At 25.2% G+C, this 15,215-nt stretch overlaps 1 protein-coding gene across 3 annotated transcripts in view; it reads left to right on the forward strand.

Moving 5' to 3' along the window:
* Positions 1 to 15,215, forward strand: part of LOC127289282 (probable JmjC domain-containing histone demethylation protein 2C) — a 325,511-nt gene that overhangs the window by 66,565 nt on the left and 243,731 nt on the right. For all 3 annotated transcript variants that reach the window (XM_051317121.1, XM_051317122.1, XM_051317123.1), the window contains exons 2-3: positions 720 to 968; positions 7,924 to 8,037. In XM_051317121.1, the coding sequence (XP_051173078.1) occupies positions 720 to 968; positions 7,924 to 8,037 (363 nt within the window). The remainder of the gene's footprint in view (positions 1 to 719; positions 969 to 7,923; positions 8,038 to 15,215) is intronic.

Below are 15,215 nucleotides of genomic sequence, written 5' to 3' on the forward strand. Positions count from 1 at the left end.
GTTTTGTGTCAATCAAATTTTTATTTAATTAAAATAGGGCAATTTATTTTCTTAAGTGAACTGTTATACTTCAATTATCTTTGAAGGGGTGATAATTAATAATTGTTGAAGATAATTAATGATTTAAAATGTCATTTATAACTTAAAGTATTTAATTTAATAATTACTATAAGAACTTCAATTTATTATTATTATTATTCTTTATAGATATACATTTTTAACTTTTTCCTCTTATTGTTGGGACATTCTTTTTCTAGCGGAAGTAATTGGTGTCATTGATACAAAATTTACTCGGTTGGAAAATTTATATCTCAAGAACCCCGGAAATCTTTATAGAATACTCTATACTTGTCGAGTTCAAATCGTTCGCGCACTGAATACTATGGTTGTAAACAGTTTTTGTACCGTTCACTTTGGATTAATTTATCATCATATATATATGGGTGATTCTCCGCGTAGCGTATAATTTAGTTATTGCTATTAAAAAATTTTGTTTTACAATTTAACAAAAATTAAATTATAATCTTCAGGGTTCAGGCCAATACTAATTAAAAATTAAATTACGTATTTCAATATTTCTATTTGAAAAAAAAGTTTGGATGATATATGCAAAAAAAAAAAAAAAATTAACAATTCTGATGTTAAAATGTGAATAGTGCGCAGGATGTGCACAATAAAGGATTAACATTTTTTCATGACAAAAGCATTTTATGTTACAGGTTTTAGTAGAATACGACGATGTAGAATGGCAAAGAAGAGAATGGTTATCACCTCACAGGGATGCGGTTTTTTCATTTTTTCTCATAGAAAAAGGTCTTTGTTGGGCCGAACGACCTGACCCCAGACACACCAGCCTTATCGCTATCGACCACCACAACCATTCAAACAACAATCATCATCTTCGCATCAACGGAAAATCATTACGGGGAACTACCGCCGCTGCTAACACAGTTGCTTGGCCAGCAATCGTAAGTATATCTCTTTCATAAAACACATAATATTTTTAAGGAGATTATAGGGATTGACTGAACTAATCAAAACAGTAAACCATTATTTTAATGACGCACACTGATAAGTTACCAACGTTGAATCGATGAAAAGAATCTTTTTCCTAAGATTGAATATTTCTTCGCCTTGGTTGAGGATTTTTAGTCTTTAAGGATGTATTTGCGATCAAAATAAAGATAAGTTTCAATTTAAAAAAAAAAATGGTTCTTGGCAAATGGTTGTTTACATTCAGTTTTTAAGCTATCATCAATTCAGCATTTCCTAATTTTAACTACTTTGTGGTGAGTAAATATGTATGAAAAATTACTCAATTTCCATATATGACTCAATGTTAATTGTTAAAAAACAAAAATGCTCATTACCTTTGCACAAAAACCTAGAGGTCTCAAAAATTTAGCTACATAATTTTCAAACATTTAGCTAATAGTGGACCAAGTTTCATTCAATGTTTAATGTTAATTCTATTTCCGCTATAGTCTCCTTAATATTAATTTAATCTCAAAATTCATTGCAAATATAAATATATGAGAAAAGTGAATTTTAACACGCACTGATATAACTCAAGTTAAATAATAATTTATTCATATATAAAAGAAAATATTTTGTTAAATGGAATTTTCTTTTTGACAAAATTTCATTTAGACAAATTTTAATTTCTCTGAATTAGTATATGGGCATATCTCTAGAACTTTTAAACTTTGAGATATTAGAAAAATTAATTTTTTTTTCAGGGCACATTCGTGAAACAAATTTTATTGTCTTCAGTATTGATCAAATACTATAAAAAAATTTGCGTAACTCATTTTTACACATTGTTACGCGACACAGTGGGCCTTATTGCAAAAAACATGCCCAAAATCTCTAGATGTGTTTAAAACTAACTTATATTTGTTACTCGCGGATTTTTTTGGTCGCTGATTACAAATCCGACGTTAGTTTTTCAAAATTCAAAATGGCGGATCCAATATGGCGGACGACTTTTAAAAAAATTGATCGAATTTGGCAGAAATTTGTTACTCGGGGGTTTTTTGGGTCGCTGATTACGAATCTGATCTTAGTTTTTCAAAATTCAAAATGGCGGATCCAATATGGCGGACAACTTTTTTAAAAAAATTGATCCAATTGGCCTGAAATTTGTTACTTGGGGGTTTTCGTAGCTTAGTTTTTGTAACCATGTACATAAAATTTAAAGTTTCATTACTAATATTTAAAATGGTGTATCAAATATGTCAGAAAGATATTTTTCAATTATTCAATTTTTTAAAAAATTTTGTTTGCAATTTTGGATCCACCATTTTGAATTTTGAAAAATTAAGTTCAGATTCGTAATCAGCGACCCCATAAACCCCCGAGTAACAAATTTTAGGCCAATGGAATCAATTTTGTAAAAAGTCATCCGCCATATTGAAAAAACTAAGTTCAGATTCGTAGTCAGCGACGCAAAAAACCCCCGAGTAACGAATTTCAGGCCAATTGGATCAATTTTTTTAAAAGTCATCCGCCATATTGGATCCGCCATTTTGAATTTTGAAAAACAAAGTTCAGATTCATAATCAGCGACCCCAAAAACCCCCGAGTAAGAAATTTGAGGGCAATGGGATCACTTTTTTAAAAAGTCGTCCGCCATATTGGATTCGCCATTTTTAATTTTGGAAAATTTAAAATTCAGATTAGTAGTCGCAGTGACCCCAAAAACCTTTGAGTGAGAAATATCAGCCAGATTTAAACACATCTATTAGTTAATACTTAGTTTTCTTCACAAACTATGCGTCGGACAGTTTAGGTTTATATTCATTATTAATTATAAAGTTTTAATGAAGTCTGCAAAGGTTAACGATTTTTCTGTAGACTTTTATAATGCATGAGAAGAGATTACAATGAGTTGGGAGCATTTAGAAGCAAAATTCAACATGTGCTTTCAAATATGTGGTTTTTTTATATGAGTTACGTTTTAAAATTTAATGTTTGAAGTCATTGCATTCTTTGTGTAAAGAAGGCACACATTCCTGTATGGGTTCAAATTACTTCTTATTAGGTAGATAATATAATCCCGTTGTGCCGTTACTCAAAAACCTTCGTTAAAAAAGTTATATCAGTTTAACTGCTAACTTGTAGAAATTTTGAAAAAGTTGTCTCGCAAGTTTGAAGCTACATAGTTTTTATTCAATTTGAGGCACATCATTGTTTCATGGATTTTTTAGTTCTTCACACTCCCACCTACTTCTATTGCAAGCCACAAGACACACAATGTTTCGTTAAAAAAGTTACAGTCTATAAACTAAAAAAAACAGTCAATATCACACACTAGAAACTGTCGATTTCACAACTTTAACTTACGTTCGTCATTTCCTACATAATTAAAAAAATTATATAACGCATGATACATTTAAAAAGCCCTATAATTGGTCAAATTATGGTATTGAAAAATTATTAAAAAAATTCTTAAGGTATCATAATGAGCGATAACATAAAGTTTAAAAGTTCTAGAGATATGCACATATATTTAAAAAGAATTCTCATATAAACTCAAACAATTTTAGAAGATCTAGTTATACTCATATTTCATTGAATAAAATAAGCTATTGTTTAGAAAAATTAAATAAAAATTTCGATTTTTGTCTAAGTTGAAAGAAAAGCTCAACATAATTTTTTCTTAAAAATGTATATAACATAGATGTATTCTAAAATTATTTGAAATTAATTTTTATTAAAGTTTTGTTTGCGTTAAAAAACATTTTTCAATTTTGTGATTATTTTTGAACTTTCCATCAACCTTAAGAGTTGTATAAAAATAACAATTTGTGTAAATAAAAATTTCGTGAATTTTGATAATTAAAAATTCGGTTACATAACAATTTTGCTCAATTAAAATTTGATTGAATAAAAATTCCGTTAAAGATATTCTGTTTTATATGAAAATTATTGTGATTTAAATATAAATTCTATCTAATAAAAATTCAATTATGAATGAATGAGTAGAATATACATATAATATTGGATGGAATTTTTATAATGAAGTATTTTCATTTTAAAGCTCTCGATTATATTGATTTTTTTTTATTTATTTTTTGTAAAAGCATTAATATTGAATTGAATATAATAATTTAATCTTGTACATCAATATATATATTAACTTGGAGTTATGGTGCTTGATATTTCAATTCCTTGTTTGTGTATACCATTGATGCAAGTAAATTATGTTTTGATAACCATCTTTCGAATCCAAAGAGGGATTTACAGCTCCTTTGCCGATAATCAATATATAAGTAAATAAGATCCGGGATAATATGTAATAAAATTTATCGCACTGAACATAGAAAATGAGTTTTAAAGTAATGGATATAATTTGTATATAGTTGTATGCTAAAAATATATATACATCAACAATAGAGTATATAATACTCCCACGATTAGATATAGACTATTAATTATATACTTATATATATATGCATATATATATGTATCTGTATAGGAGATTTAAAGCTAGCCTTCAGTACATTATTTTGTATATATATATACACTATTATCCTATATTTCACATAAATTGGTATTTGAACGCCTCTGCAATTTTTGGTTCCATGAAGTTATGATTTTTATTTCGTTAAACTTTCAGTGAAAGTGTTTATTTGACTTAACCAAACAGTTGAAAATTAATTAACAAATTTAATATCTTGGTTTTATTAGTATACATTCAATTCTGTGGTTTGCAAATAAATATTTATTAAAATTTTATTATAATTTTTTTTTTACAAATTTTTAATTTTTTAAATTTAAAGAGTTTTAAATTGAAATCAAAATTTAATGTGCCTGAAATTTCAAACATTCTAATGAACGAAAAATTTTGCCTATTACTTTTTTAACTTCAAATTATATTTTAAATTATTTCTTTCTGTATCCAAAAATAAATTAATAATAATGTATTAAAAATTTAATAATAGGTTACTTGACTATTAATTTAATAAATATTTATTTGTATTAAATAATTATTATTTGAATTAATTACATAGTATTTGTTTCAAATAAAATTTATTTAATTCAAATAATAAATTATATTTAATACAAATAAATAATTTATTTGATAATAATAAAGTAATTGACTATTTGAATTATAAATAATTATTTTTTTTAATGTAGATACAGAAAAATTGCATTTTACTCAAATTATAAATTTTTTTTGTTTTTAACATATTTCTTTATTTTTCACACTTTTAAAATTATGTAAATATTTTTTTTTTTTTAAAAATACATGTACAATGTAAATATTGTGACTATACACACACCCAGGAGTAAAGATCTTCCTTTGATGAGTGTAAATATCGTTTGAAGTATTACTAAAATCGCTGAAATCCCTTTTGATTCATCGTTATTGAGAAAGCTTCGAGTGTTTACAAAAGCAATGCCGTCAAGTGTTCGCAACCGGAAGCAATGCTGCTCGCATGCAAAGCATTTGCTAATTTATATCTCCACATTATGTACATATATATGTATATGTACCTTGTATAAGATATATAATATAAATGTGTGTTCACTTTTACTTTTTCTTTTGCAATTTTTTTTATATATACAATGAGAAAAATATTTAGTCAGAGCAACCAAAATTTGATTGGATTAACAAAACAATTTTGTTGGTATTTAAACAACCAAACTATTTGTTTGAGTCAACCAAAAAATTTGGTTGAGTGTTTTTTGTTGGCATAACAAAAATGTTTGGTTAGCTCAATCAAATTTTTTTTGTTAGGTCAACAAAAATGTTTGGTTGATCAAACAAACAATTTTTTTTGTCATCAGTAAAAACCACTGATTCTCAGTGAAATTCCATTGGTGAATTAAAGAAAACTGAGCCACTGATTTGAATTCAGTGAAATTTTAACTCATTCAGATTTAGATTGTGGCCACTGGACTATCCATCCTTGTGAGAGATTTAAACTAACTGTTCTCTTAAGCTATGAGCTGAGAGCGAATCAAATTATTTGGTTGTCGCAACCAAATTTTGGTTAGGACAACAAACGATCATTTGGTTTTTTAGACCAAACTATTTTGTTGTGTTAACCAAATTAGTTTGTTGTCGTAACCGAATTTTGGTTGGAATTTAAAAATGTTCAACCAAATAATTTTGTTAGCCTAACCAAATGTTTGGTTGAGATAACTCTGCGACTTTGTTTCAGCCAAACAAAATTTGGTTACAAGAACCAAAATTGTCTAATAAAACAATTTTGTTGCAATCACTAAATTTTTTTTCTCAGTGTAGCGAGAGAAATACTATTCGCACTTTTTGGATTTTTCTCATTGCCGTAAACTTTTAATTATAATTAACGAACTTTTAATTACTCTCTGAATTTCTTTTTCCCTTTGGGGGCTCTTTGAGAAAGCTTCTTTAAAAAAAAAAAGAAAAAAATTTAAAAAGTTTCACGCTATTTCTTCTATTCTAAAAAGTTTGATATTGACAGAAACTCTTATATGTTTGCTTTATTTCATGCACATCAATATTGAAAACTTTTTTCTTCTGCATGTGTTTTTCTTTCATTTAGTGTTTTTTAATTAAAAAGTTGTTGCAATAACATTTTTCTTGAATTCGAGATTTTTTTTTACTTATTTTTTGTTGTTTTTAATAATTGGAATTTTTTGTGATAAAAAAAATGTGTATTTTTAATTTTTTGTAATTTTGTCGAGTTTGCAATATTACAACGTCGATGAAATTTACAACGTTTAGGATTGAGGATTGAAAAAAAAATATTTTTCATTTAGAAAATATTTAATTTTTATGCTTACAAATTTCTTTTTTCAAAAATTGTTGATCAAAGAATCGTTCTAAATATTTTTTTTAAACAAAATTTTCTTAAAAAATTTGCACTGAAAAATATATTTTTTTTAATTTGTTGATAATAAATTTTGTGAAATTCACCGACGTATATTACAAGATAAATTTAAGTTTTTCTTTTATTTTTTTTATTTATTTAGATTATAGACAAAATTTTTTATCGAAAATTCTCAGTTTTTTTTCTATATTTTTTTTCATGTAAAAGTTTGAAAGGATTGATAGAAGTTTATTTAGGAAACAATTTTTTTTCATTTTGACTAAATTTTGAATTTGTTTGTAAATATTTATATATATATTTTTTTTAAGTACTCGACATATTATTATACTGAAAATTTTTTTTACTTATAATATACACGGAAATGAATGAATTAGCTGCAGTTGCTAACTGAGAAATTAAATTTTTAAAGTTGAAAAAGAAGTTTTCTGTAAGGGAGAAATGAAAGAAATGTCAAGCATAAGTAGAGAAAGAAATTTTCAATAAGACAGAAATATATAATATATAAGGTAGAAAATGATTTTTTTGTATAGAAAAAAAAATTGGAAGAGTATAAAACTAAGGAAATAATAAATATATTGGTATTTATATTGGTACAAATATTTTCTACTTTTATATAAATAAATTTATTTATTCTTCTATTTTTTATTTCTACTTACATATTTTTAAAATTCAATTTAAAAAAATAGATTTAAATATTAGCGCCAAAAAATGAAAGTCTTCGACTGCAGCGCTATCGAGTTTGCTTTCGATACTTTTCGATATTCAACCTACTTCATCATGTCATGTCTGTTTCAGACGTTTTCATTAGAATAGAAGAGAATAGAATTACAATTCAAATTTATTTATCAATTCTTATTACATGAAAATTGTGTTTATTAATTTATGTGAATCAAAATCAAAGGTGAAATTACGTGAATAAGTAATAAAATCAATATTACATTCATTGAACAATTCATGAATCTTTTCTCTCGCTTGCTGTTATAATGGCGTCTATATTATTTTGCCATTTTGGTGTTATCATATTCGATATATTTAATTATATTCAATTATTATGTATTCGTGGATCAATTTAAAAAGTGCTTGTCATTTTTAATTTCAGACTTTCTATCCACTCGTGGCACGTGCAGAACTTCCGGAGGAGTCAATGCCTGTGGAATTCATGCAAGACCGTAGATTGGATTTTGTCGACTACTCAAAGCTCAAAGCATTCACAGTGAGTTTTTTCATTCTTTATTTTACATTATATAAAATTAATTTCAATTATTTTATTCCTTGATTTAAAAAAAAATCCATTTTTTCTCTATAATGAGATATATACATAGACACTTGACATAACCTCAAACATTAAAATAGTTTTATAGAAAATGGAAAGTGACATTTCTAAATAGAACAATTGAAAATTAAAATAAGTAATAATAATGATTATTATTTAACAAATAGTGTTTTGTTTTAAAACTGATTAAAGTTTTTTTTTTGATAAATTTAAAAAATTCAGTAAATTTTTCAATTTTTTTTTCATTAGTTGAGAACTTTGATTTTACGGTTTTTTTCTTTTTTTTTTTTATTATAAAACGAATAGGAAAAGTTGTGGTAAGAAAAAACATCTTGGCCGGTTATACTCTCTCTTTTATTTTTCTTGTCATTCATTTTCTTTTTGGAGAGAGATTAAAAGATACGAATTATTCTGCCGAAGCGATTAAGAACTACCCACTTTGGCTGTTCTGCTTCCGTTTTACGACTGGAAACTTACTTCGTTACCAACTTAGTTAAGAACTGCTTGCTCTCGCTTTTGAGACTTCTCTCCTCCCTCTCTTTGCTTTTCATGAAAACCCCCCTTGGCAAGGAAGGAACGACGTCTTACCTGTTCCACCAACGGTAATCTTTCCTCAGTTAGATAACTTGAAAGTTTCTTCTTGAGAAGTTTGCCAAACTAGAATTTCAGTCTTGCCAAAGTAGTTTGTCTCTATAGTTTAAATGCATTTTTCAAGTTCGCAGGATCGATGATCAAATCAAAGTCGTAAAAGTGCAAATTTCTTTTTCAATAAGAATATCAAAGGTCAAATCTAAGTGTTAAAGAAATTTTTTTTTTTTAATATAATATACTTATTTTTTCTAATTATAAAAATTAGAATAGAAAAATTTTTATATAGTTTAAATTGATTATCTATTTATTAACTATTGTGCTAATATAATTATTAATTTTACTTTTCATTTTAATCACATTTAAAAAAAGTCTTTTAGTTCCGGATTTATTACTTTTTTTTGAAAATATGCGAAATATGGAATACATAATGTTTTATTTGCTTCTGTTCAGGAAATATGAAATTAGGCCATTTCAGGTGAAACATTTCCTTTTTAAATAAATTTACGTTATTTGTATATATGTATATGTGGTGGAAGTATATACATACACATAAATAGAATATAAGGGAAAGTAGGAATTTGGGTACCATAATATCTGTCAGAGAAAATAATTCTCGTTATTTACGATGTAAAAATTTTATGCACATCAAGAGTAAAAAGAAGCGCTAATCCTAATTACAGAATATGACGGAACTAAGTAATAATTATTCATTCACACGACATATAACCATTTTTACATTATTTTTAATATTTTATATATATATATATGAATTAAATATTTTTATTTTAATATTAAAATTATTTTTTATAATTTCTGCATATAATATATTGAGTACCTAATAAAAATATAATTAAAATTAATTTTAATTTTAAATAATATTTAACATTATAGAAAGAGCTTTTGCCGATAACACCTGCTTGTCTGCGTGTAGTCAGATTAAAATCACATTTAAATAGGGCGTGCAAGCATAGGGGAACATTTTACCTTTTATCTAAAATCGCCAGTTACTTCTTCCCGGAAATGGATAGATCGAGTTAGTAAATTTCTAAACTAAAAATATCGCGCTTACCATCACATAACTAGCAAAATAAGATAGAATTTACAGTCGACTCTACTTATACTTTATTAATTTTTTTTTTCTTTATTTTAAAGTTTAGCTATTAAAAAATATAATTATATGTATGTGTGATTTATTTATTTTATAGTATATTTACTCATTAAGTGTGATAATTAGACTTTATTTCGAAAGGAAAAGAAACAAGATCATTAATCATTCTCATGAAAGATATATAATATATATAATTTTCTTAAACAAGCAAATGTGTTACTATGTATTTTTGTTATATATTTTTATAACAACATGAAATAAAAGAATTTTTATTTTATTTTCTGACAAAAACGAATAAGTTCATTAGTTATTAATTGCTAAGAGAGAAATACAATTTTTTTTGAGTAAAAAGTGCAAATTGTGCTTTTTTAAAAAATAATTACAAGCCTACAGAGATGCAATGAATTAATTGCTGGGTTTTAATTATTTTTATTGTAAATTTTCATTTCAATTTTATTCGACGCTTTTTATTTAAATTTTAAATTAAATTGACTCTACCTAAAGTTTTATTTAATTCAATTTTATTTTTTAATTTAGATTTAAAACAATTAATTATTAATTAATAGTAAGAAAAATTTAATAAACTTTCAGGAAATGAAAAAAGAAATATTTTTGATTTTCAATGGAAAATATTTTTATTGAAGGACTTTAGATGCTAAATTTTAACTATTTTATCAGTATAAAATTTCAATGATTTAAATTTAGAGAATACCGTATAGTTGAAAATGAAATGGATCCACTCTGGTCGTAGAATAATTGTTTCCAAGTAATTAAACTGACTAAACTTTTACCGTTAAAACTTGAGGAAAGTTTCTATTGTCCGCGAAAACTTGTTTACGTGCTAGGAAAGTTCTTTAGAAAAATAAGGTTTAATTTAAAGAAAAAGGGTTACATTTTTTTTTTGTTTTTTTTTTGGCATTGAAGAGTACATGAAAAAACCTTTAAATACCATTTTGTAGTTTGTGGTCACAAATATTATTAATCTCTAACTGTGCTAATAGATTCAAATTTTATTTAAAAAATTTAATTAATTTTAAAATCAATTAAATAAACTTAAAAGTACAAAAAAAATATTATTTTGTAACTGAAATTATAATTTTTTTTGCTTCCTCGTGGAGGAAGCTTTGTAGTCCTTTCGTTTATAAAACTTTTCAAAGTGGTGGAAACAAATTTTTTTCTTTATAGAAAAATGTTATATGAGATCCTGATCAATTGTCCGGATGTATGTATGTGTATGTGTGTGTGTGTGTGGATCCCTTTTTTGTTTAGAAGATAACTTTAACAGGTTTTAATGGATTTAGATAAAATTTGGTAGGCTCATTCATCATATTAATATCTCAAATCTGACCAAAGAATTTTGAAAAATACCCAAAAAAAAAAATTTTATCGTCTTTTTTCAAAAAATTTTTTTTTAATCGAAAAAATTTTTAAATAGAAAAATTTAAGGTTATATATAATAAAATCGTATTCCTTACGTCAAGACGAATCGATCGATATATATATAAAGTATACATTTGAGGTAAATTTAAAGAATTAGTGAAAGTTAAAAAATCAAAAATTCATATTTTGTCAATAAAATTTTGCTTTCTCCACGAGGAAGCAAATTTTTTTGCTGATCGTAAAGAGGAAGCAAAATGTTCATGAAATGAACATCTGAATTTACAACTTGTTTTAGATATTATATCGTTATTATTGAAAACATAATAATTATTTGTGACTTTCAATCGAATTAAAATTAAAAACTTAAAATCTCTCCTTTTTATTTAATCATAGTTCTGTTGTTATTGTTAAATAGTGTGGAAAAATTATTATTGAATAAATAAACGTTTCCGGATAGGGTAAATTACAATAATTCTAAATATAGTTATGTGCGCGATAATATCGATTCTCTTTACTATAATGTAATGGCCAGTGCCAGTAGTAAAAGCAATGTTTAACCAGACATCGTGATTTCTATAGTGGTTAATTCCGTATTTAACATTCGCGCTATATAGACTTGTGCTGTTTAGATGAACAATCGTGAAAGGTTAATTGTTAATTCCTTCTTTATTTCCACTCTATTGACAATAGAGCTAATGTAAAGTTTATTATTATTCTTTAAATCTGAATTTATTTAAATGTTAACTATTCTCTAAATTTGAATTAGTAAAATTATAATTTGGATTAGTACCTAAATGTAAAAGTTATAGTATTAAAATTTGTTCACATTTTCATTAATTTAAATAATTAATAATTTTTACTTAATTTTACAAACAAATTTTTGGGTCTATAAAGTATTTTTAAATTACAACTGCAATAAAAAATAAACAAATTTAAAATTTATTAAATTATTAATTTATTTCTTTCTATGAAAAACAAATATTTTATATTAAAACTAGCAAAATTAAACGCGCGCAAGCGCGCCAAATTGAGTATTTAATTGTTTGTTATAAAGAAATTAAAGATTAATATTATCAATAATAATTGAGGGGCTGATAGTAAAAATGGTTTAAAATAACATTAAGAGCAAAAATGGGATAAGTGACTTGGGAGCAAAAACGGGTTAAAATGATTCGTGTAATTTATTGATAAATTCATTATATTATCGATTAAAAAATATTAACAATAGGAAAAAAATGCATATTTTATTATAATTAATATTTTTTAATCGATAATATAATGAATTTATCAATAAATTACACGAATCATTTTAACCCGTTTTTGCTCCCAAGTCACTTATCCCACTTTTGCTCCCAATGTTATTTTAAATCATTTTTACTATCAGCCTCTCAATTTAACTTATTAGAATATTATTACATATTAAATGATAATAATGAAAATTATATGTTTACAGGCCTCGGATTATACGACTTTTTCCGACTTTTTTCAAAAGTACGACTTTTATCGACTTATTTTAATAAAATGCGACTTTTTTTACATTTGAAAAAAATGTAAATAAAATATATTTTTTTAGTATAAAATGTAGATCTTCTTCAGATCTTCTTCAATTCAATTATTTAACAAATTTTGAACTAAAATTATTCTTCACTAAATTAATTATTTTTACGAAGCTGAAATACGCAACGTTTATATAAATGATTTTTAAAGAAATAATTTTTTAAAATGAAAAATTCTATAATTTTTTGCCTAAAAAATATTTCTTGTAGTTTTCATTAATCAACAAATTATAAAAAAATATTTTTTAAGCAAAAAATTATAGAATTTTTCATTTTAAAAAATTATTTCTTTAAAAATTATTTATATAAACGTTGCGTACTTCAGCTTCGTTATTTTTAATAATTTTAATGAAATACATCACAAATTCAATTATATCAAAATTATTTATCAATTAAAATTTTTATGAAATTTAACAATTGTTTATAATTTAAAAAAATATACTCTCTAAATTTGAATCAGCGATAAGTATACCACTGGTACCAATCAGCGGATATACGCTGAAAAATCAGTGAAATTCCACTAATTCATCAGTGCATATAAGCTGATTGGAATCAGTGGTATACTTATAGCTGAGAATCAGCGAGATTCCGCTGATTCAAATTTAGAGAGTATCACAATAAAATTGAATTATTTTTTAAAAATTTCAATTCAAAATAAACTAAAATTCAATTATTACCCGAAATTTTAATTCAAAATCAATTAAAATTCAATAATTATCCAAAATTTTCAATTAAAAATTTAATTTACCAAGTTTTCAATTTAAAATGAAATAAAATTCAATTATTTATTCTAAAATTTCTATTCAAAATTAATTATCCAAATTTTCAATCAAAAATGAACTTAAATTAAATTATTATCCAAAATTTCAATTAAAATTCAATTATTTCTCAAAATTTTCAATTCAAAATGAATTGAAATTCAATTATTTTCCAAATTTAAAATCAAATAAAATTTAATTATTCTCAAAAATTTGAATTCAAAATTAATTGAATTTTCAATAATTTGAATTTAAAAGCATCTAAAATTTAATTATTTCCTAAAATTTTCCATCGAAAAATTTTTTTTTTTTGAAATTTAATAATTTCAATTAGGGTAAGTGTACTAATTACGGCGAGTGCACCAATTACGGCGCGTTCATAAAAAATAACTATTATTACTATTATATTTAATATAACTGTTGCCAAATGATTAAAAAAAATTATTTCAATCTTTTTTTGATACAAAAACTTATAAAGATGCACATTTAAACAATTATTAATTTAATTATTTGAGATCAAATTTTTTTCCGCGCCGCAATTGAAACATTTTTAAGATTTCCATTGGCTTCAATTTCGGCGGGCAAAGTATCTTCAAAATACACGTAATTTTGGTCACCGAAATTGATACACCGAAACTGATACAAACTCGCCGCAATAGAAAATTACGGTATTAGTTTTAATTTCTCATATTTGTTTAAATAATCGATTTTTATAGAGTTAAAACTTTTTTTTTAATATCTTAATAACATAAGCTTTAAGTTTAATAAGTCTTAAATTGAGTTTATACAATAGAAATGTCGAATTTTCTATTTCAAAGGTGTTTTGACTCGAACCTCGCCGCAATTAGTGCATTTACCCTATAACTCTAAGGAAATTCAATTATTTTTAACTTTTTAGGGTTCCGTACTCGGTTCGGAACCCTATTAATATCGGTTTTTTTGAAATCGTGTACCCCCCCCCTAGCGGCCACATAAATTTATCTGGAGGGCTGAAAATTAGTACACATATGTATTTTCGCGTGTAGATTACAGGAAAATTATAGCGAACTTGATTGGAATTGATTAACATAGCGTTGTCAAGGAAAAACCATGAATTTTTACGAAAAATGCCTAAAAATGACTATGTACCCCCCCCCCCCTAGCGGCCACATCTTTTGACATAAAGAGCTCAAATTTGACACACTTACGTATTTTTACGTGAAAATTACAGGAAAATTATAGCGAACTTGATTCGGATCAATTTACATAGCGTTGTCAAGGAAAAATCAAAAATTTCGAAAAAAATAATTTATTCTCCCTAGCGCACACAATATTCAACCCAGACAGATCATATTTAGTATACAAATGTATTTTTACGGGAAAAATACAGGGGAAAAAAGCGGTCACGATTAGAGTTGATGATTAACTTTTTATCAAGTTTTTCAAGAAAAAATGACAATTTTAGGGAAAAAATGTATTTTTCCACCAAAAACGAACAAAATTTTATTTAAAGGAAATTAAATTTATATATTTTAACGTATTTTTACGTGTAGATTACAAAAAAAATATAGCGAGCATGATTGGAGTTGATTATCATAGCGTTGTCAAGGAAAAACCATGAATTTTTACGAAAAATACCTAAAAATGAGTATGTACCCCCCCCCTAGCGGCCACATCTTTTGACATAAAGAGCTCAAATTTGACACACTTACGTATTTTTACGTGAAAATTACAGGAAAATTGTAG

The sequence above is a fragment of the Leptopilina boulardi genome, unplaced genomic scaffold, assembly GCF_019393585.1.
Source record: "Leptopilina boulardi isolate dan_hultmark-lab unplaced genomic scaffold, ZJU_Lbou_2.1 LbouV2_401, whole genome shotgun sequence".
Taxonomy (NCBI): Eukaryota; Metazoa; Arthropoda; class Insecta; order Hymenoptera; family Figitidae; genus Leptopilina; species Leptopilina boulardi.